The following is a 22,701-nucleotide window of genomic DNA, read 5'->3' as shown; positions in this document are numbered from 1 at the left end:
CTGCCCCTAGTTGATGTTTACATACTGCTTTTTAGCCTCTTTTTAGACACTTGATAGTATTCAGTAGAGGGAATTCTGACTGATTGTGCTTCTCTTGCTCAAGGCCACTGATGCCAATTATGGGACTCCAATCATTGCTCAGCTGAAATTAGCTGACCTAATACAGAATTGGGGCATCTCTGATTTGTAGGGCTCAGTTGCATACCAGGCATTACATTTCTGTCTAAACTACTGTGGGGAGCCTGAATGTTTTTCTGATCAGAACCTATTTATCCAGTGCTCTTCTGCCTATCCGATGACTGGTGTAGGACTAGCATTGGCAGACACCTGGGACCAGATTGCAATATTTCAATTTAGAATTGATGCTGTTGATGCTGAGGAATCTTAATAAAGGTGTGGTCTTGTACGTAAAAAGCTTTGCCTTATTTTTAGAAGGAAGCAAATTAAGGACCTCTTCATTCAGAGGTCTGTCTGACTTTCTTTTGACATGACTGCCTGATATCTGCCATCCACAAGACAGATTTTCAAAGTCAGTATCCAGTGCGTAAAGTAATTGAACTTGTACGTAAAGCCAACATGGTATCTGTGCCACTCAAAATTGGGACTGTGCATACTGATTCATAGAAGTCCTGATTGCAGTTTGTATAATTTCTGTAATGCTTTAGCTGTTTCAAAATAAATAAATGTTTTTGTCATTTCTAGGATGGAGGCAGAAACGAGAATACATGCTGTAAAGGAACGGAGTGCAAAAGACATCCTATTATATAATACAGAGATAAAGGAACTAATGCGTATTATTGATCATGAGGCAAAACTTAAAGATTTCATGCTGATTAAATTTCGACAGCTTTCGAGAGAAGGTATACTGTATATCTTTAGAAAAATTGGAAAATTAAGTCCTTTATTTGCAAAAATAGCATGAATTGGACCTGGTATCTCAAGCAGTTGAGTATTTCTTCCAACCAGAAATTCTGAGTCTATGGGCACAATTGTCCCAGTAAGTGAGGCAGCGGGTTTTACTTGCCTGTGTCCTCACCTGAATGCGCGGCGCCTTTTTCTTGAAGTCGAATGTGCACTATGCAACGTTAGTGTGCACTCACCTCCGAGTTCCCCTCAAAGTTCAGCTTGCCAGGCGCATGCCTTTTAAATGCTGTTGTGAACAATGTCAGCATTCAATCACGCCGATGTCCCCAGATGATGCAGGGTGGGAGGATGATTTCGGCAGGCAGGCAAGATGATGAGTTGCAAATACATTGAAATTAAGTTCCCAATGTTGGACGGTGGGAAAGGCAGCCCGCCATTGACGGGCGGAGCAGATGATTGCAAACTGGTTTCACGATGGTGTTAAAATGCTTTTTGGCTTTCTTGCCATATTGTCCGCCCACGCCCACCATGACACCTGACGCCAATGGGGGCAGAAAATTCTGGCCTATGTTTTTATTAAGTTTGTTTTTGTGTTATGGACAAATCTGGAAAAGCAATTTATGCAATCCTTATTTGACTCAGGTAAATGGTGGTGGGCCTTCTTCAAATGCTACAGTGCTTCGTGCCAATTGTGCTAATGCAATGTTGTTATTTAGAGAATTCTAGGATAATGATAGTCACAAAGGGAGAGTTATATATGTCCGTGACATGCTCTTTTCCTGCTCGGTTGTAGAGGTTACAGGGTCTGTCAAAGTAACCCTGAATTTCCAGTCTATCCCGTAGATTGTGCATACTGCAGCAACTGTGTATGGCTGATGCAGGTGTGCCAAAATAATTTGGGGATATTTGCTCCTCTGTAATAATACGTATTTAATTCTTGTATTCTGTCATAGCAACCAAGGTTTAAAATCATGAAAAATACACGAAGGGGCTACTTTGAAAAACTGTTTACACATCAGTTTGCTTAAGTGTGGATACACTTGAAAGAAGAAAGACACTTTACACTTTGTGCCTGTGAATAATGGCACAGATGATCAAGTAATTACAATAGTAAAGTTACTTCTGATATTTGAGTAGCTTTATTATTGTAACATTTATTTTTGTTTCACTATCATAGTTCACTGTAAGCCTTTCATTTCCTTGCTCTTGTTAGGAGCCTGTGAATTATATCACTGAGGCAAAGTTCAGTTTGTATCTGGCTGTGTTATTACTGTGACCTAGGAGTGCTAGAGATTGTTACTTGGTACCGCAATTGAAGTGTTTAATTCCCCAACCTTTCCTTAATGATTGCAAAAGAACTACAAAATAGAGAAACAAAAATAGTACACCACAAAATCTATTCAGAAATGAAAATTCATATTTGTGGAAATAATATTTGTAACTGACCTCACAAATAGAAAATCTATTAAGATCTTTTTAAGATTTTTTAATTGCGTTTCTAGATCATTCCAAGGACAAAGTTGGTAAGAAAACAGCTCAAGAAATTGAATACGATGCTTATGAAGATGTACATAATCAACTCAAAAGCCTGACAGGAAAGGACAACCTTCACAATCTAGGCAGTGAGTTTGTTGCCACAGAGGAGAAGAACTATGCACTGTTTAATTTTATAAATGAAATTAATATTCAACTGGAACATAAACAAGAGAAGATCCAAAATATCAAGGTCTGTATAGTATTGCTACATCAAAGCATCAATTTTCTTTTTGGAATGATTTTCCATTTTTGTTCAATAAAAATATTGCAGTTATGCTTGTTCAAAGACAGTGGATTATATCACCCATTGGACCATTTATACGGCAGTAGTTTGACAAATGCTGTGTAATATAGGGCGGCCTGAAGATGAACACAAGAAATAGGAGCAGGAGTAGACCATACGGCCCATTGAGCCTGCTCCACTATTCAACACAATCATAGCTGATCTTGGGCTTCAACTCAATTTTCCTGCCTACTCCCTACATCCCTTGTTCACAGAGAGACCAAAAATCTGTCTATCCCAGCCTTAGATATATTCAATGACGGAGCATCCACAATCTGTGAGGTAGAGAATTCCAAAGATTCACAACCCTTTTAGTGAAGTAATTCCTCCTCATCTCAGTCCTAAATGACCCATCCTTTATCCTGAGACTATGCCCATGTGTTTCAGATTCCCTGACCATTGGAAACAATTTTTAGCTGCCTGTCCTATCAAGCCCCTACAGAATTTTGTATGTTTCAATGAGATCACCTCGCGTTCTTCTAAACTCCAGAGAATATGAGCCCAGTTTACTCAGCCACTCATCATAGGCCAACCCCCTCATCCCAGGGACCAGTTTAATGAACCTTTGCCTCTAATGCAAGTATATCCTTCCTTAAATATGGAATCCAAAACTACACACAGTATTCCAGGTGTCGTCTCACCAAAGTCCTGTACAGTTGTAGCAAGACTTCTTTATCCCTGTACATTAATCCCCTCACAATAAAGGCCAACATGCCATTTGCCTCCCTAAATGCTTGCTGTACCTGCATGCTAACTTTCTGTGTTCCTTGTAAAAGCAGCAAGGAACCTTAAATGTATTCAATCTTGGAGCACCCACACGCGAGTCTCTCTGAACATCAAGATTGACAAATTTCACACCTTTTAAAAATATTCTGCTTTCCTATTCTTACAACCAAAGTAAATAACTTCACAATTCCCCACATTATAATCCATCCCCATTCTCATGTTACTAACTCACTTTACCTCTCTATATCTCTTTGCAGCCTCTCTATCCTCCCCACAGCTTACCTTTCCACCTTGCTTTGTATCATCAGCAAACCTAGGTACATTATTCCTTGTCTCTTCATCTAAGTCATTAATATTGATTGTAAATAGCTGAGGCCTTGCTGCACTCCACTAGTCACAGCCTGCCAACTTGAAGATGCCCTGCTTATGTCTACTCTGAACCTGGCAAAGCATCAGTGTTTAATCCTTAGGGATACCACTTATGATATTCTTCTGAATACAGTAGACTGCACGAGGGAATACAATGTATTACAGTTCCAATGAGGTAGATTTGCAAATTGTCGCATAAATTCTGGGTGTAAAACTGGGTATTGTGAATTAGTCATCCATTATAGAAACCACCTGAATTTCATTTGCATTATACTCATTTCACATGTCACGTGTTCAAAGTTTACTACAATGCGCTGTGCGGCTTGGCCTAAATAGCCAAGTGGTTATGGTACTGGGTTTGTAACCCCAAGATCAAGAGTTCAAATCTCACAATGGCAAACTATGAAACAATATAACTTCATCTGAAACAGATGGAAATGGATTTTAGCTTGGCCTAAATAGCCAAGTGGTTATGGTACTGGGTTTGTAACCCCCAGATCAAGAGTTCAAATCTCACAATGGCAAACTATGAAACAATGTAACTTCATCTGAAACAGATGGAAACAGGTTTACTCAAAAGAGTATCAAGAGTTCAAATCTCACCATGGCAAATGATGAAACAATGTAATTTCATCTGAATAGGAACAGATGGAAACGTGTTTGTACTCGAAAGAGTTACAATGCACTGTGCCATGAAGTAGTAAGAACTTAGTTCATGCTTACAGTGCCAAAGGATAGCACCAAGTTGAGTGCAGCCATCACTCACAGAAAGGGGGAAACCTCTCCACCCCATCTCCACACTGTTTGTATGGTCTTAGTGGCCAATTAGAGTTGCGGTGCAGACTGGAAAGCAAGTATGTATCCTGCCATTTATCCAGAAAATAAAGCTTACAAATCTAAAATTGGGGAAGGAGTTAAAAAACAATAATTTGATTTAATGGGAGTGAAATTGGCCTTTATCAGTTGCAGTTTAAAGGTACTAAAGAAGAATTTGTATTTATATGATACCACATTCTCAAGATATCCCAAATTACTTTATAAGCAATATATTATTACATTGCACTGTTGTTATGAAGGTCATTTTTCATAAAACTAGCTCCCACAAACAACAAATGAATGAGTAGATAATGGAAGATGAGGGACAGAATTTGACCAGGATGCTAAGAGAACTCCCTGTTCAGTTTTCCATGGGATCTTTTATGTCTACCTCAGCAAAGGGACAGTGTCTCAATTTAATGTCTTGCTCAAAAGATGGCACCTTTGAAAATGCAGTACTCCTTCGGTATTGCACTGAAATGTCAGCCTACAATACGTGCTCAATTCCAATGGTGCAAACCTCTGGTGCAAACACTAGCTTTGCATCATGCCCCAATCTCAAGCATGTTCTATTTGCTAATGCTTTAAAATTAGTTTACTAACTTCTCTAAAGATTTAGCAAGCAAAACAACATGTGGTTTGATACAAAGCTGTACAGAATACAGTAGACCTCAGATTTGATCCTTGGTCTGCTGAATACAGTGGAACCTTGATTATCTGAATGGCAAAATCAATTCTTCCGATCATCCATTTAAATTTTTATGAACAATGAGAAATCCAAAGTACATACAGTACTGTTGAGTGCTGGCCTTGATTTCTGCACCTAGAATATTTTGTACCATATAAGTTACCGACAATAACATTTAGCATTTTAATATTCAATAATTTTAGTTCACTTATGTTGTTGTATTTTTAATGTGCAGAATGATATATTACAAATTGAAAATCAACGCAGGGCAAGTGAGGAAGACTTGCATAATCGTATAAAGGAAATAGAGGTATAATTGCTCTATCTTATAATGTAAAAAAAACTTGTGTGAATAATTGAGGTCTAAGCTGCAATATCTTCATCTATGTTACTACTCTTTCTCTTCACACTCATTCCATTTTACTAAACCGGTTGCGTCTTTCTCTCTCTCTCTCTCTATCTATCCATCTATCTATCTAAATGAACCCCTAACACACAGTCTAGCAGTTGAATAATCTGTAATAAACAGATTGCAGATATTTAGAAGGATGAACAAAGATGGCGTAGCATTTGTGAAAAGCTACAGAGGTCATAGAGCATGAGGAGCCATTCATTATATTTCAGTACTGTTATCAAAGAATTTTTAGAAATATTATTTGAAAGGGTAAATTATAATAACCCCATCGAAAAAGAAACAAAGATTTCCATTTATTTAACATCTTATCATGTTGTTGAGAAACATCTTACAGAATCACAGAACCTTTACAGTGCAGAAAGAGGCCATTCAGCCCATCGGGTCTGCACTGCCCCTCTGAAAGAGCTTTCTACGTAGTCCCACTCCCCTGCCTTATCCTTGTAACCTTGCACATTCATTTTTTTCAGATAGCAATCCAATTCCCTTTTGAATACCTCAATCGACTCTGCCTCCACTGGCCTCAAAGCATCCCAAAGCACTTCTACAATTTTTGCATTGCAATTGTTGTTATAAAAGCAAATGAAACAGCTAATTTGCATTTTTAATTCATTTATGAGATGTGGGCATTGCTGGCTAGGCCAGCACTTATTGCCCATCCATAATTGCCTTTGAGAAGGTGGTGGTGAGTAGCTTTTTTGAACTACTGCAGGTACACCCACAGTGCTGTTGGGGAGGGAGCTCCAGGATTTTGACACAGCAACAGTGAAGGAACAGCGATATATTTCCAAGTCAGGATGGTGAGTGGCTTGGAGGGGAATTTCCAGCTAATGGTGTTCCCGTGCATCTGCTGCCTTTGTCCTAGATGGTAGTGGCTGTGGGTTTGGAAATTGCAGTCTAAGGAGCCTTGGTGATTTCCTATAGTGTACTTGTAGATGGTTAACACTGCTGCCACTGTGTGGCGGTGGTGGAGGGAGTGAATGTTTATGGATGGGGTGCCAATCAAGTGAGCTGCTTTGTCCTAGATGGGTGTCAAGCTTTTTGAATGTTGTCGGAGCTGCACCCATCCAGTGGAGTGGAGTGGAGAGTATTCCATCACGCTCCTGACTTATGCCATGTAGATAGTGGACAGGCTTGGTAATAGTGACCTTGAAAACATTGTCGATTGTTGTAAAAACCTATCTGATTCACTAATGATGTCCTTTAGGGAAGGAAATCTGCTGTCCTTACCTGGCCTATATGTGACTCTAGACCCACAGCAATGTGGATGACAAATACCCTCTGGAATGGCCTACAAAGTCACTCAGTTGTATCAAACGATTAGGAAGTCTACAAAAATGAATGAAACCAGATGGACCATTCGGCATCGCCCTAGGCATTGGAAATGACAATGGCAGCCCTTTTGACCCCAAAAAATCCTCCCTACTAACACCAGGGGGCTTGTGCAAAAATTTGGAGAGTTGGCCCACAGACTAGTCAAACAAGAGCCTCGCTCATGGAATCATACCTTACAGACATTGATCCAGACGCCACCATCACCATCCCTGGGTATGTCCTGTCCCATCCACCAGAGGTGGTGGCACAGTAGTATACAGCTGAGAGGGAGTTGCCCTGGGAGTTCTCAACATCGACTCTGGACCCCATGATATCTCATAGCAGCAGGTCAAACATGGGCAAGGAAACCTCCTGCTGGTTACTACCTACCAACCACCTCTCCTCACCCCCTCAGCTGATGAATCAGTGCTCCTCTGTGTTGAACTCCACGGAGGAAGTGCTGAGGGTGGCAAGGGCACAGACTGCACCTTGTGTGGGGGACTTCAATGTCCATCACCAAGAGTGGCCCAGTAGCACCACCACTGACCGAGTTGGCTGGGTGTGCAGCAGGTGATGAAGGAACAAAAGGGAAAAACTTACTTGACTTCACCTTCACCAATCTACCAGTCGCAGATGCATCTGTCCTGGACAGTATTGGCAGGAATGACCACCACACAGTACGTGTGGAGACGGAGTCCTGTCTTCATTCTGACGATATCGTCCATCAGATTGTGTGGCACTACCACCATGCTAAATGGGATAGATTTCAAACAGATCTAACTCAAGCCTGGGCATTCGTGAGGCACCGTGGGCCATCAGCAGCAGCAGAACAGTGCTCAACTACAATATATAACCTCATGGCCCAGCTTATCTCCCATTCTACCATTATCACTAAGCCAGGGAATCAGCCCTGGTTCAATGAAGAGTGTGGGAGGGCATGCCAGGAACACCTAAAAATGAGGAGTCACCCTGGTAAAGCTACAACAGAAGACTAGTTGTGTGCCAAACAGCATAAGGAACAAGCAATAGACAGAGCTAAGCAATTCCACAACCAACAGATCAGGTCTAAGCTCTGCAGTTTTGCCACACCCAGTCGTGAATGGTGGTGGACAGTTAAATAATTAATTGGAGGAGGAGGTTCCACAAATATCCCCATCCTTAATAATGGGGGAGTCCAGCACATCAGTGCAAAAGACCAGGCTGAAGCACTTGCAACAATCTTCAGCCAGAAGTGCTGAGTGGATGATCCATTTTGGCCTCCTCAGGTACCCTCATTGTAGATGCCAATCTTCAGCCAATTTGATTCGCTCCACTTGGTACCAAGAAATGGCTGAAGGCACTGGATTCTGCAAAAGTTCTGGGTCCTCACAACAATCAGGCAATAGTACTGAAGACTTGTGCTACAGAACTAACTGTGGTCTTAGCCAAGCTGTCCCAGTACAGCTACAACACCGGCATCTACCCAGCAATGTGGAAAACTGCCCAGGGATATCCTGTTCACAAAAAGCAGGACAAATCTAACCTGGCCAATTACTGTTCCATCAGTCTACTCTTGGTCATCAGAAAAGTGATGGAAGGAGTCGCCAATAGTGCTATCAAGTGCACTTACTCAGCAATAACCTGCTCACCAACACTCAATTTGGCTCCTGTTTAGGGCCACTCAGCTGCTGACCTCTTTACAGCCTTAGTCCAAGCATGGATAAAAGAGCTGAACTCAAGAGGTGAGGTGTCCTTGTCCTCAAGGCTACATTTGACCGAGTGTAGCATCAAGGAGCCCTAACAAAACAGAAATCAATGGGAATCAGGGGAAAACTCTCCACTGGTTGGAGACATACCTGGCACAAAGGAAGATGGTTGTGGTTGTTGGAGGTCAATCATCTCAGTTCCAGAACATCACTGCAGGAGTTCCTCAGGGTAGTGTCTTAGGCCCAACCATCTTCAGCTGCTTCATCAATGAGCTTCCCTCCATCATAAGGTCAGAAATGGGGATGTTTGCTGATGATTGCACAATGTTCAGCACCATTTGCAACTCCTCAAATACGGAAGCAGTCCATGCCCATGTGCAGCAAGACCTGGACAATGTTCAGACTTGGGCTGATAAGTGGCAAGTAACGTTTGCACCACACAAGTGGCAGGCAATGATCATCTCCAATAAGAAAAAATCCAACCATCTCCCCTTGCCATTCAATGGCATTATCATCACTGAATCCCCCAATATGAACATCTTCGGGGTGACCATTGACCAGAAACTGAACTGGACCAGCCATATAAATACTGTGGCTACAAGAGCAGGCCTGAGGCTGGGAATTCTGCAGAGAGTAATTCACCTCCGGACTCCCCAAAGCCTGTCCACTATCTACAAGGCACACCAGGAGTGTGATGGAATACTCACCACTTGCTTGGATGAGTGCAGCTCCAAAAACACCCAAGAAGCTTGACACCATCTAGGACAAAGCAGCCTGCTTGATTGGCACCCCAACCACCACCTTCTCCCTCCACCACCGATGCAATGTGTACCGTAGCAGCAGTGTGTACCAACGACAAGATGCATTGCAGCAACTCACCAAGGCTTCTTTGGCAGCACCTTCCAAACCCGTAACCTCTATCACCTAGAAGTTCAAGGGCCGTAGATGCATGGGAGCACCACCACCTACAAGTTCTCTTCCAAGCCACACTCCATCCTGACTTGGAAATATACCGCCATTCCTTCACTGTCACTGGGTCAAAATCCTGAACTCCCTCCCTAACAGCACCTAGCACGACATGGACTGCAGCAGTTCAAGAAAGCATCTCACCACCACCTTCTCAAGGACAATTAGGGCTGGGCAATAAAAATGCTGGCCCAGCCAGCAAGGCTGACATCCTGTGAAAAATAAAAAAATGAAAAGTGACAGGGAATCTTTATCATTCAGTTGAACAGGCAAAAAACTCTATTTAACATCCAAGAGAGGGAGGTGGCAAGAAAGAGTGGAAGGTGAGGATGGGCTAGGTGGATAGAGGAAGGAGGAGGGGATATAGCCATAGAAACAAAGATGTGCACGAGAGGGGGGAATAGAAGGAAACTGTGGGAAAGTCAACAAACTGGGTGAGGGAATTTGTTACACTGTACTTCTCCCCCTCCTCACTTAGAGTGTTGGACTTAGCTGCTGTTTCTTTCTCAAATCTGTTTGTTCTCAATATTAGGGGAGAGGGTGGTGGTAAACTGACCCATGTCTGCATTTCCTCCTCACTGGAGTAGACTTTTACCTTTCCCGGTCCTACGGCAAATCTTGTGCATCATCCAGTTTTAGCTGCCCGTCCTAAGTAAAGGAGTAAATAGCACCGCATTAATGTTCAATTGCCTTTTGTGTTTTTAAGAACTTCTAAGCCTTCCTAGATGCAGTTTAGCAGGGTTGCAGTTTGTAAAATGACTGAACTTCAAATAAAGCTGCAGGTCAGAGTGTAACTACAAGAAGGAACATTTTTGTTGGTTACTGAAATATAGTGATCACGTTATATATACATGGCTGCTATAATGGAGACTGTGGGCAGGATTTTTACCTCATCGAGTGGGCACGACTACAAAACTGACCGCTGCCCACGTTTGGGCCCCAACCATGATTTCACAAAACAGCATGAGAGCGGCGGAGCAGATAAAACAGCGCGAGAGGAGGGAGCAGATAAAACAGCGCGAGAGGAGGGAGCAGATAAAACAGCGCCAGAGGAGGGAGCAGATAAAACAGCGCGAGAGGAGGGAGCAGATAAAACAGTGTGAGAGGAGGGAGCAGATAAAACAGCGCGAGAGGAGGGAGCAGATAAAACAGCGCGAGAGGACGGAGCAGATAAAACAGCGCGAGAGGGGGGAGCAGATAAAACAGCGCGAGGGGAGGGAGCAGATAAAACAGCGCGAGAGGAGGGAGCAGATAAAACAGCTGATGATCCACTAGAGCAGGACCCGGAGGCAGTGCAAGAGGAGTGGCAGCCTTGATAAGACTTAAAAGGAGCAGGAGCTGAGATTTAAAAAGTGCAGGAGCTAAGAGAGTGAAAATTTAAAAAGACCAGGAGCTGAGAGCCGGAGCAGAGATTTAAAAAGCATGGGAGCTAAGAGAGTGGAGATTTAAAAAGAGTAGGAGCTGAAAATCAGAACAGAGATTTAAAAAGAGTAGGATCTGGACTCAGAGTTGAAAGCAGCGCGAGGACAGAGCAAGAGTTCCGGGGAGACAACTGTAATCATGGGTGACTTTAATCTGCATATAGATTGGACAAACCAAACTAGCAGTAATACTGTGGAGGAGGATTTCCTGGAGTGTGTACGTGAAGGTTTTTAGACCAATATGTTGAGGAACCAACTAGTGAGCAGGCTATCCTAGACTGAGTATTGTGTAATGAGAAATGATTAATTAACAGTCTTGTTGTGAGGGGTCCCTTGGGGAAGAGTGACCATAAAATGATAGAATTGTTCATTAGGATGCAGATTGAAGAAGTTGAACCCGAAGCTAGAGTCCTGAATCTAAATAAAGGGAACTACGAGGCAATGATGGATTGGGGAACCTTACTAAAAGGGTTGACAATGGTAGGCAATGGCTAATATTTAAGAAAAATATACATGAATTACAACAATTATTTATTCCTGTCTGGGTCAAAAATAAAACAGGAATGGTGGTTCAACCATGGCTTACAAAAGAAATTAGGGGTAGTCTTAGATCCAAAAAGGAGACATATAAAATTGCCAGAAAAAGCAGCAAACCTGAGGACTGGGAGCAGTTTAGAATTCAGCAAAAGTGGACAAAAAGATGGTCAAGAAGGGGAAAATGGAGTATGAGAGTAAATTTGCAAGGAACATAAAAACTGACTAAAAACTTATAAATACATGAAGAGAAAAAGATTAGCAAAGACAAATGTAGGTCCCTGACAGTCAGAAATAGGGGAAATTATAATGGGGGACAAAGAAATAAGAGAAGAATTGAACACATATTTTGGTTCTGTCTTCACAAAAAAGGACACAAATAATTTCCCAAAAATTAAAGGGAATCAAGGGTCTAGTGAGAGGGAGGAATTGAAGAAAATCAATATTAGTAAAAAAAAATGGTGCTAGAGAAATTAATGGGGTTAAAGGCTGAAAAATCCCCAGGGCCTAATAATCTATAACCCAGAGTACTAAAGGAAGTGGCCCTGGAAATATTGGATGCATTGGTGGTCATTTTCCAAAATTCTATTGACTCTGGAGCAGTTCCTACAGATTGGAGGGTGGCAAATGTAACTTTACTATTTAAAAAAGGAGGGAGAGAAAAAACAGAGAATTATAGACCTATTAGCTTAACATAATTAGTAGGGAACAGAACACTTGGAAAGCATTAACTGGATTAGACAAAGTCAGCATGTGTTTATGAAAGAGAAATCATGCTTAACTAATCTACTGGAGTTTTTTGAGGATGTAACTAGTAGAATAAATAAAGGAGAACCAATGGATGTGATGTATTTGGATTTCAAGAAGGCTTTTGATAAGGTCCCACATGAGAGGCTAGTGGGCAAAATTAAAGCACATGGGATTGGGGTTAATATACTTAACATGGACTGAGAATGGGTTGACAGACCGGAAACAGAGAGTGAGAATAAATGGGTCTTTTTCCGGGTGGCAGGCGGGGATCGATGCTTGGGCCCCAGGATGAGGGAACCAAATGCAATATTCCCAAGTTTGCTGATGACACAAAACTGGGCGGGGTTGTGAGGAGGATGCATGGAAGCTTCAGGGCAATTTAGACAAGTTGTGTGCATTGGCAAACACATGGCAGATGCAGTATAATGTGGATGAATGTGAAGTTATATGCTTTGGTGTGAAAAACAGAAAGGCAGAGTATTATTTAAATGGTGATATATTAGGAAATGTGGAATCTAGGTGTCCTTGTACACTAGTCAATTAAAAGTGAATAGATAAGTGCAGCAAGCAATTAGGAAGGCAAATGGTGTGTTGGCTTTCATTGCAAGAGGATTTGAGTTCAGAAGTAGGGATATCTTACTGCAGTTATACAGGGCCTTGGTGAGACCACACCTGGAGTATTGCGTGCAATTTTGGTCTCCCTACCTAAGAAAGGATATACTTGCCATAGAGGGAGTGCAGCGAAGGTTCAATAGGCCTGATACCGGAGATGGCAGGACTGTCGTATGAGGAGAGATTGGTTCAACTGGGCCTGTATTCACTAGAATTTAGAAGAATGAGAGGGGATCTGATTGAAATGTTTAAAACTCTAACAGGGCTAGACAGACTGGATGTAGGAAGGATGTTTCCCCTGGTTGGGGAACTAGGGGCCACAGTCTCAGGATACAGGGCAGGCCATTTAGGGCTAAGATGAGGAAAAATGTCTTCACTCAGAGGGTGGTCAATCTCCTCTCCCACAGAAAGCTGTGGAGGCGGGGTCACTGAATATATTCCACAAAGAAATTGATACATTTTGGATATTAGGGGCATCAAGGGATATGGAGAGAAAATGAGAATGTGGCGTTGAGATAGAGGATCAGCCATGATCATATTGAATGGCGGAGTAGGCTCGAAGGACCGAATGACCTACTCATGCTCTTAGTTTCTATGTTTCACGCTGGCTGGCCAATTAAAGGGCAGCCAGCGTGAATTCCGTGCTGAAGCGCTCAGCGCTGCCTGGGTTGGGGATGGTGGAGGGGTGGGAGAAGGGCAAGCGTGAAAGCCAGCGCGTGCGCAAGGGTGCACTCACTGAAAGCTCCCTGAAGGCACAGAGCTGCCTCAGGGAGCTGATGATTTTTAACTTTACAAATAAAGATGGTAAAATTAAGGAAAAGATGTCCCATCATTTGACTCTGTCACATGAGCAGGGACATGTTAAAAATGAGTTTTAAAAGTTTTTATTTTTCACTAATCAATGGTCGAAACCTCATCCCGCTCATGGATGAGGTTTTGCAAAAAATGCAAAGGTCACTTGGCCTATTCACCAGCCCACCAACCATAAAGTTGGACAGGCAGCAAAAATTCAATTCAATTGATTGATTAAGGGCCTTAATAGGCGTTTTAATTGTTGGTGGGCATGCTGCTGTCTCTCGCGCATGCCTGCCAACTGAAATATCGCGCAAGTACGCGATGATGTCAGGGCGCTTGCCTGACGTCAGCTCGGATGCGTGCCCGCCCAACGAGGGAAATATTCTGCCCAGTATGTGTAATTACTTCATTGGCTATAGCCCCAAAATTGAACTAGTCTCATCTTGGTTACTATAACTTTAAGGCACACAGTGCTTATGTTAAAAGGATAAAAATGTTAAATGTTACATTTGATTTGATTGCTTGTGGCTTCTCCCGGTGGGAATGCTTTATCAGTTTTAGTCAAGACACTCTTGAGGATGAGAGAGGAGAAAATGTTTAGAAAGGGTGTCCCTGTTTGCTATGACCACCACAATTTCTCACATTCTCTTCACTAAAGAAGATATTATGGACTTTGGAAATAAATCTATTTAAAAATTTAGGTTATTTAAGAAGTGTTCTTTGAATCCCATTTTTTTCTGAACTGTTTAAACTCAGATATCTAAAACCACGTTTGAATTTGGTTGCTGATAACCAAAAGCATATTTGATATGTCATTTTCTAAAATCACTTTTACTTATTAGCAAGATAACAAAATAGTTGACTTTCTTTATTATTGACTAACGTCATGTTGTAAAATAGAAATATGAGTTGTCTGTTGTTCTGTAGGATGCTTTGGAAAATACAACCCAACAGATTAATAAATACGAAATTATGCAAACACAAGTTAACAAAACATTGGATGAACTGAAATCCAGCATAGAGTCCCTCTCCAAGAAAATATCTTGCGACCTAACACCAATCCAGCAGAAGTTGTGTGGTAACGAAGGCATCCTGAATTACAATGCACTAAATTACTTGGGTGAGTGCAATACAATTTCACTACTATTAAACAGAAATGGGAAACAAAGACCTGATTGGTAGATCAAGAACAATGGTTCCCAAACTGGGGGTTGTGGCACAGATTGGGATGGGCTGGAGGAGGGTGCAAGGAGGTTAGACTGGCCAAGGAGGACTGTCAGTGAGTCAACCTCACATTGCCATAGGAAATGCACCCGAAGTCTGAGGGCAGAATTGCAGCGAGCATTTAAAAAATGTATTGACTTCGCCATAAAATCCTGTCGGTATAAAATTCCACTCTGAATTTCTTTAAATTTTTCAAGAAATTGGGAAAATTTAAGTTTAATTGTTTGAATGTATACACCAATACACCCTGACATTTAGTGATCCCAGTACAATGTCTGAATTGTCGCTAATTTCTAAAATTTGAAGATGGACCAGAGATCTCTCTGGTGCATAGTAATCCGTTCGCATGTCCTTGGACAATTCTGATTGGTCCAGGGTTCAATTCTAGAAATCAAATATCCTGCCTTCGAAGTTAAACCACAAGATAATTTTCAAACGGAATTTCTTTCAACCGAAAGGGTAGATGATTGTTAATCAAAGAAGGTCAATGGCCATCTTGTGGTGAAATTTTGGCAAGAATCTGCTAATTCAGGGAGGAGTGCTGCACATTTTTGGTAGAATACAAATCTCCACTTTCCTCCAGGTTTTATTGGGCTACTTGGCTGACGTATTTGACAAGCTCAACCTTTTCTCATAACCTTTCTCTGCAAGGTAAGAGCTATAACATTTTCATCATCTATGCAAAAGTAAAGCTTTTCAAAAAAAACCTCTTGCTACGGAGTTGCTATGTTCTACAGGGCAATGTAATTACATTTCTGACATTGTTTTCTGTTATTAACATGGACTGTGAAATGTCAGTCCTAAAAGTTAACGATGTAATTCAGGAACATTCCCCTCAGCTTTGCACATTCAGGAGATATTTTCCTGGAAAGTGTGCAGATTAATTGTAGGATTTCACCCAGGTTTGTAATTTGATTTCAGAGGACTTTGTAGAAAAGGCCAAGATTGCTTTAAATCTGAAGGAGAATCTTATCAACGGTGTTGGTGACTCTGTTTTGAGAGACACTTTTAAAGATATGCCTCTTAATCAGTTCTGGCTGTCACCTTGTAAGGGATTCACAGGGTTGTCCCAAAGAGTTGTTAAAATACTTATCCATTTTGCCTCAATGTCTTCACTCATTTACATCAAAAACCAGTTATTGAAGCTGCTTGACTACAGAGATTGATTAACAATTGAAACTTTCCAAATTCAAACCAAAATTTCACACTGTGTGCTGGCAAGTTGGATCACCCTACACACAGAGCTGGGGGGTGGCTCATCAGGTATTTTATTATGTTCAAGTTTATTCAGTAGTATAATACTGTTGTGCTATTTTTGTTGCTCTCTGTCTGAAACAATGTGCCATTGTAGTCAAGAAAATAAAATCTTCTTGCCCTGTGGAAAATTCAGAGGGGATGGAGGGTGAAATTGATCTTCACCCATTTTGTGCCAATGCACAACACTAACTTCACCCCACTATCAGCACAAGTTTAGATCCATAATGGAGGCTGTGACAGGTGACTATAATCTGACTGCAGCCAAACTTCCCCCTACAGGCTTGTAATGTCACTGCAACTGTAAACTCATCTGCCTGAGGCTGGCACAAGGGACACCAGTAACATCAGTCAATCTACGGTACACAGATGTATCAAATGAGTTGGTTGCAGCATTGTTTTCCAGACCAAGTGACTGCAGTACTTTTCCCAAGGGGAGGCGGTGGCATAGTGGTATTGTCACTGGACTAGTATTCCAGAGACCCAGGGTAAAGCTCCAGGGACCTGGGTTTGAATCCCACCATGGCAGATGGTGAAATTTGAATTCAATAAAAGTCTGGAATTGAAAGTTCTGATGATGACCATGAAACCATTGTCGATTGTTGTAAAAACTTATCTGATTCACTAATGTCCCTTAGGGAAGGAAATTTGTTTTTGTTTTGGTTTTCCAGCATCCGCAGTTTTTTTGTTTTTAATCTGCCATCCTTACCTGGTCTGTCCTACATGTGACTCCAGACCCACAGCAATGTGGTTGACTCTTAAATTCCCTCCAAACAAGTGCAATTACGACGCTCACATCCCATGAACAAGTAAAAAAAACTTTTTTCAATTAACAGGATTTCCTAAAATCCCAGGCACCCTTGAGATCCATCAAGCCCTGTGAACCTTAATGCTGAATTCTCCCTTCTCAATCCCTAAAGCAAGTTCCCAATGCCAGATCCAATACACACTGGATGTTTACCACTGTTAATATAATCAGACTGATCCTGGAAATTCCTACAAGTCAGCACATAATGAGATATGGTGAGTGCCACTCCAAGCATTCCACGGAACAAGATAAAAAAGGCTTTTCAATCAATTAATGAACTTAGTAAATTTATTGCATCTTTATATTTGATTATTTTTTAATATAGAAATAAGTTTATAGATGCAAAGTGACCCTTGCTAAACCATTCACAATTTAAACACAATCAGATTTTTCTTTCTTAATTAATGTTCTGATACAATGGGCAAGCTATTTTTGAAAGTAAGCCAATGGTATACTTTAAAGTAAATCGGTGACCATAATATTTCAGTGTGTATAGGGTGCAGGCAAGGAGTAAAAACTGGGGAAATTGAGAGCTCGTTGGGAAGCCAGGTCCAACCTGCCGACGTTCGCATTTAAATTGAGCACACCACCCCACCACCCCCACAAACACACACACACACACACACACACACACCCACACACCACCACCACCGCCCCCCCCCACCCCCCCGCCACCCTGCCTCTTCATATCTATTGAGCTTAAACTCCAAACTGGTGTTTGCAGAATGGAAAGACTGTCTTTGCCTCACTGAATCATATGGCTCCTCAAATTATTTGCATGCTCTGTACTCATGATTGCTCAATGGAATTTTGTCTGGTAATGGAGGTGTCCTTCATGTCACGTGTTATTGCTAAAAACACCTACGTAGTTTGTTTTTTAAAGGAGAAGGCTATCCACAACCATCGAAAGAGAATTGCCACCGATGGCAGACTGGCCGTGAGGAACAAGCCCTCCAAATGATTAGGGCGAAGGGCATAGAAAGAGTGCACAGGGGAGAACTTGGTGGCTTTGTGGCAGCCCAAAAAGTTAAGTGTATTTTTTCACTTTCTTCTTGCTAATCCTCCACATTCACTCAGTGAATTTTATGCAGGCGCATCTGCCCATCAGCAGCATGGCACTGTATTGGCCTTGTTACTGTGTGCACAGCCAGTTGCCACCTACCCCCATTGCTAATACATATTTTCTTTCTCTCCATGTAGGGTACTTCCAAAATGCTTGAGCTGGCACCAAAAATTAACAGGAAGCTGGCCCCTCATATGAGCACCCATCATGCAAGCACCATCATAGAAACATCCGCTCCAAAGAAACTGGACAGAGAGAGACATAAACGGGAGGTTATTCTTTGAGACCTCGATGGGTAAACATCTGCCATCAGCGAGGCCCTACACTTTGGGAAGCCTGCTACCTGGTAAAAATGCCTTTCTCTCTTGTGTCAAAAGCATTCCTCCGACAAACAAGGCATTGGTGAGCTGAAGTCCAACCAATTTGGCGAATGTCACTAGTGGCAGCTTAAAAAAGGTCAATTATATAAATTTTGTTGTAACTAGCATCATAAGAGCAGATCTATCACTGAGCGAGATCTTGTTTCCAGGTCAGTCTTTAGACAATGATATAACATAGTTACAGCTGTCCTCAGAAAGCATAGAGCAAAGGCTAGGTATTCAGTCTGGGTTGGCGAATGTAGTTCTTGTGTCATACGTGGTGTGGGTGCCAGACACTTGCCATTCTTCTCTATGCTTGAACTGCTCTTCCCCTCTCAAGTCCAATACACTTGTTGGTAGGTGCACAGAAATGCTTATGCTGAGCATATGGTTGGAACTGAGGTTGGCATTTGACAGCAGTAATGCTGGAAACCTGTGCAAAAGGACTCCTGTGTTGACAAAAAGCAGAAGAGCTAAAGCAAAATCTATGGTCTTAAACATGAAACAATCACCACTTTAATACTGGATGTGCTGTCGTAACCATCCTGGGAAACCCCAGAAGCACATGTTTCAAAGCAGCTGTGTAGGACACAAAGATTGGACCAATGAGAAACCATGGGGAATATGTAATGGGACTTATTAGCATTAACTTAAATAATTTTCAATGTGTCTTGCACACCCTTGCAGTTTAGCCTGAAAAAAATTGTCGAGCACTTTCTGTCATGGAATCAGTAATGCAGCGTTGCCTTACTCTGTTTCTCAGCCATTTCTGCATTGCTCACCTGCCGGTGTGAGGGGTCATTCCCTGAGCACAAAATCAGGGAATTGACCCCAGAAATGAGCATTTATCAATGAGCTACAATACCATTAAAATCCTGGGGATGGTGCTACTTAGCTATTGGAAATCTTATCTGCTGTGCCAGGAAAAGCTGGGTTTCGCTGCAGGCCTATAAGCAGATTTTATCCATGCTGAAGAGAGAATTTTTAAACCTTCTTTTCCTCCCAGTAGGGAGCATCACACGCCAGGAGCATGCATCAGATATTGAAGCATATGACAAGAAAGTCATTACTGGTACTCCTGACATTTTTCTACCCTGCTGGGAGTGCTAAGTTGGAAAATTAGCCCCATAGTATCTAGACAACAGCTCTGTGAATGCCAAAGTAGTGAAAACCTAAGCATTTAAAATTGTTACAGGATCGACAACTTTTTTCTATGTACTTCTTTTTTACATTGTTCCTGTCAAGATGTTTTGTCTTTCTCCTCTATAATAGCCTTTCTCTTGCTGCTTTACAATTTAAAAAAAATAAATATTGATGTTGCTAAGAAGCAGACAAACTCTCTTTCACTTTGGAAAACATAAAGACATAAAATTAGCAATTGAATTAGAAATTCTGATTACCATCTTAAATCTATTCAAAATAATCTGTCAGAAAAGAAACTGGAAGAGCTGTATTGAAATAGAAATTTCCATGTTCTCAATATATCCTAAAGCGCCTCCAGCCAATGGATTACTTTTGAAATGCAATCACTGTTTTTTTAGTCAAACACAGCAGCCAATTTTTGCACACAGCAGGATGACTTAAAGGTCAATGAAATGAATGACCAGTTATTCTGTTCTAGAGGTGTTGGTTGAAGGATAAATATTGGCCATGACAGCAGATGAACTCCCTGGTCTTCATTTTACATTCACCTGAACACCAGACAGGGCCTAATTTTATCACATTTCAGCAGAAAGATGAAAACAGCAAAATACGTTGACATAATACCTTTAACATAATATCCTAAGCTGTTTCACAAATGTGCAATCATGTAAAAAATGGATGCTGAGCCAAAGAAAGATATATTAGGGAGGGCGACCAAAAGTTTGGTCAAAGATGTGGGTTTTACAGAGGTTAGGGAGTTGAGAGCTTTAAAGAGATAATTCCAGAGTCTGGGGCCTTGTTGGTTATGAGCACAGCCATCAATGGTGGGTGAAAGAAGAGTTGAATATTGTAGGACTCAAGGAGGTTACACGGATAGGACAAGGGACTTAAATGTGAACTTGGGAATTTTAATTGGCAGGTTTTAAGGGACTGGAAGTCATTACAGATCATTAAGAGCAAGACCGATGGATGAAGGGGATTTGGTGCAGGGTAAGACAGGAGCTGCTGACTTTGGATGTACTGAAGCTTACACAGTGTGGATGAGTTGGCCAGGCAAGCGAGCACTGGAAATGTTGAATTCAGAGGTGACAAAAGGACATGAGGGTTTCATCAACAGATAAGCAGAGGTGGGTGATGTTATGGAAATAGAAGTAAGAAGTTTTGTGATGGAGGGGACATGGGAATGGAAGGTTATTGCAGGGTTAAACAGAACAATAAGGTTGTGAATAGTCTGGTTCAACCTGAGATAGTGGCCAATGAGAGAGATGGAATCAGTGCAGAGGATACAGAGTTTGTGGTAAGGCTGAAGAGGATGGCTTTGGTCATTCCAGTGTTTAATTGGAGAAAATAGTCAGACAGCAGTCAGGTCGCACAAAGATAGTGGGAGAGGCTGAGAATCATGATGGACAGGATGTCATTCATGATGTTCTGTAAAGCAGTGATTCTCAAACTGTGGGTCATGACCCCAATGGTGTTGCAGAGGTCACATTTGGAGTCATGAGCTGCCCCTCTCTAAGATAACAATGGTGACTGCAGAGAGGAGACTGCCCAGCCTGGTGGGACAGCCCTGAACCCACTGGATCAATTCCACCAAAGAGCACAAGGCAGGTGCTGAGCTCAAAGTGCTCTTGGCTATCAGAAACAACTTTTAGGAGCGAGTTTGAGTGAGTCCAGGGTGTTTGTGTGCCAATTTGGCATAATTAGAAGCCAACAAGTGCAGGACTTAGTGACTTAGTGCAGGAAAAACTGGGAGGTCATGTGGCAGAACTGTGGGAAGGTGAGTGGCAGCTTCAGACTTTGCTGTGTTTCTGCTCCTGCCTGCCTGTTATACAGGATCCTTACCCCAGGATAGCGACTTCATTTTGTAGGTGCTAACAACCGGACCAAAAGTGGGGAAGGGGAAAGGGGCTGGTGTGTGTGAATGTGTGTGTGTGTGTGTGTGTGTGTGTGTGTGTGGGTGGAGGTTTGGGAATAGGCTATGTGTGTCAGAGAAAAGGGTTGGGAAGAGGGGTGTGTGTGGTGGGAAAGAGGGACTGACTAAAGATTTGTGTATCGGTGTGAGACAAGAGAGGCTTTACTGAGTCATCTGACACCAGGGAATATAGAAAGCTTGGCTGAAACCTATACAAGCACATAAAATAATAACAAATTTACAAAATGACTTTAAAAACACAGGTTTTCATATTTGTATGATGTATTATTATATGTTGATCTATAATACACAAATAATTGTTTAATGAATGTTACTATGCTGCTTTATGGTTGTTTTGTTTTTATAGGCTCTGGGGTCCTGCTAATTTTCAAGCGCTAATATGGGGTCACATTGGAAAATATTTGGCAAGCACTGTGGTGGAGCCTTTTCATTGTTGTTACAGGGTCAGAAATTGGTTGGAAAAATTTAAACAGGGAGTTGTAGGAAAAATAATTTGATAAACAATAACACATTCAAGACCTTTGATAAGGAAAGGGAGTTTAAAATTTGCAAGAACAGCAGGATATTTTTGAGCAGGTGGTGATGACAGCATTTTTGAAATGGAGGGGAACTGTATGTGAGGAGGAAATCATTTATGATGTTCACTAGCACTGGGCTAGGAAAAGAAACTGGGTGGTCAGCAGTTTAGTCAAAGGGGCAGGAGGTCACTCCCATGGACAAGGTGAGATGGAATGGGGATAGGAGAGAAACAAAAAAAAGATAAAGGTTCAGGGCTAGAGGAAGCACCTGGTTTGGCTTGTTGGGTGAGGTAAATGGAGGGGTTCGGGGGTAGCAGCTGGTCAGCACCTTCAACAATACAACATTTTTTCAGTAAAAATGGACAATGGTGGGAATAATTAGCAGGTCAGGCAGCATATCATCTGTGGCGAGAAACAGGGTTCAATTTCGGGTGGTCATCAACCTGAAATGTTAACTCTGTTTCCCTCCACAGAGTCTACCTGATCTGCTGAGTATTTCCACCATTTTCCATTTTTATTTCAGATTTCCAGCATCTGCAGTATTTTACTACTGAATTGTCAATTCTGGAGTGTTTCCATGGAGTAAAGTGGAATCATTCCAGCTTCAGGTTCCACATATATCACATCT

At 41.8% G+C, this 22,701-nt stretch overlaps 1 protein-coding gene across 1 annotated transcript in view; it reads left to right on the top strand.

The window, feature by feature from the left end:
* Nucleotides 1–16,161, top strand: part of LOC121286021 (coiled-coil domain-containing protein 63-like) — a 43,260-nt gene extending 27,099 nt beyond the window's left edge. Inside the window, exons 5-9 of the mRNA XM_041203042.1 lie at nucleotides 703–860; nucleotides 2,367–2,590; nucleotides 5,518–5,592; nucleotides 14,699–14,891; nucleotides 15,917–16,161. Coding sequence (XP_041058976.1) covers nucleotides 703–860; nucleotides 2,367–2,590; nucleotides 5,518–5,592; nucleotides 14,699–14,891; nucleotides 15,917–16,161 — 895 coding nt within the window. The remainder of the gene's footprint in view (nucleotides 1–702; nucleotides 861–2,366; nucleotides 2,591–5,517; nucleotides 5,593–14,698; nucleotides 14,892–15,916) is intronic.
* Nucleotides 16,162–22,701: the final 6,540 nt, after the last annotated feature.

Source organism: Carcharodon carcharias, chromosome 13, assembly GCF_017639515.1.
Source record: "Carcharodon carcharias isolate sCarCar2 chromosome 13, sCarCar2.pri, whole genome shotgun sequence".
Taxonomy (NCBI): Eukaryota; Metazoa; Chordata; class Chondrichthyes; order Lamniformes; family Lamnidae; genus Carcharodon; species Carcharodon carcharias.
Note: the sequence above shows the minus strand (reverse complement) of the source record. Positions and strands in the feature narration are given on the sequence as shown.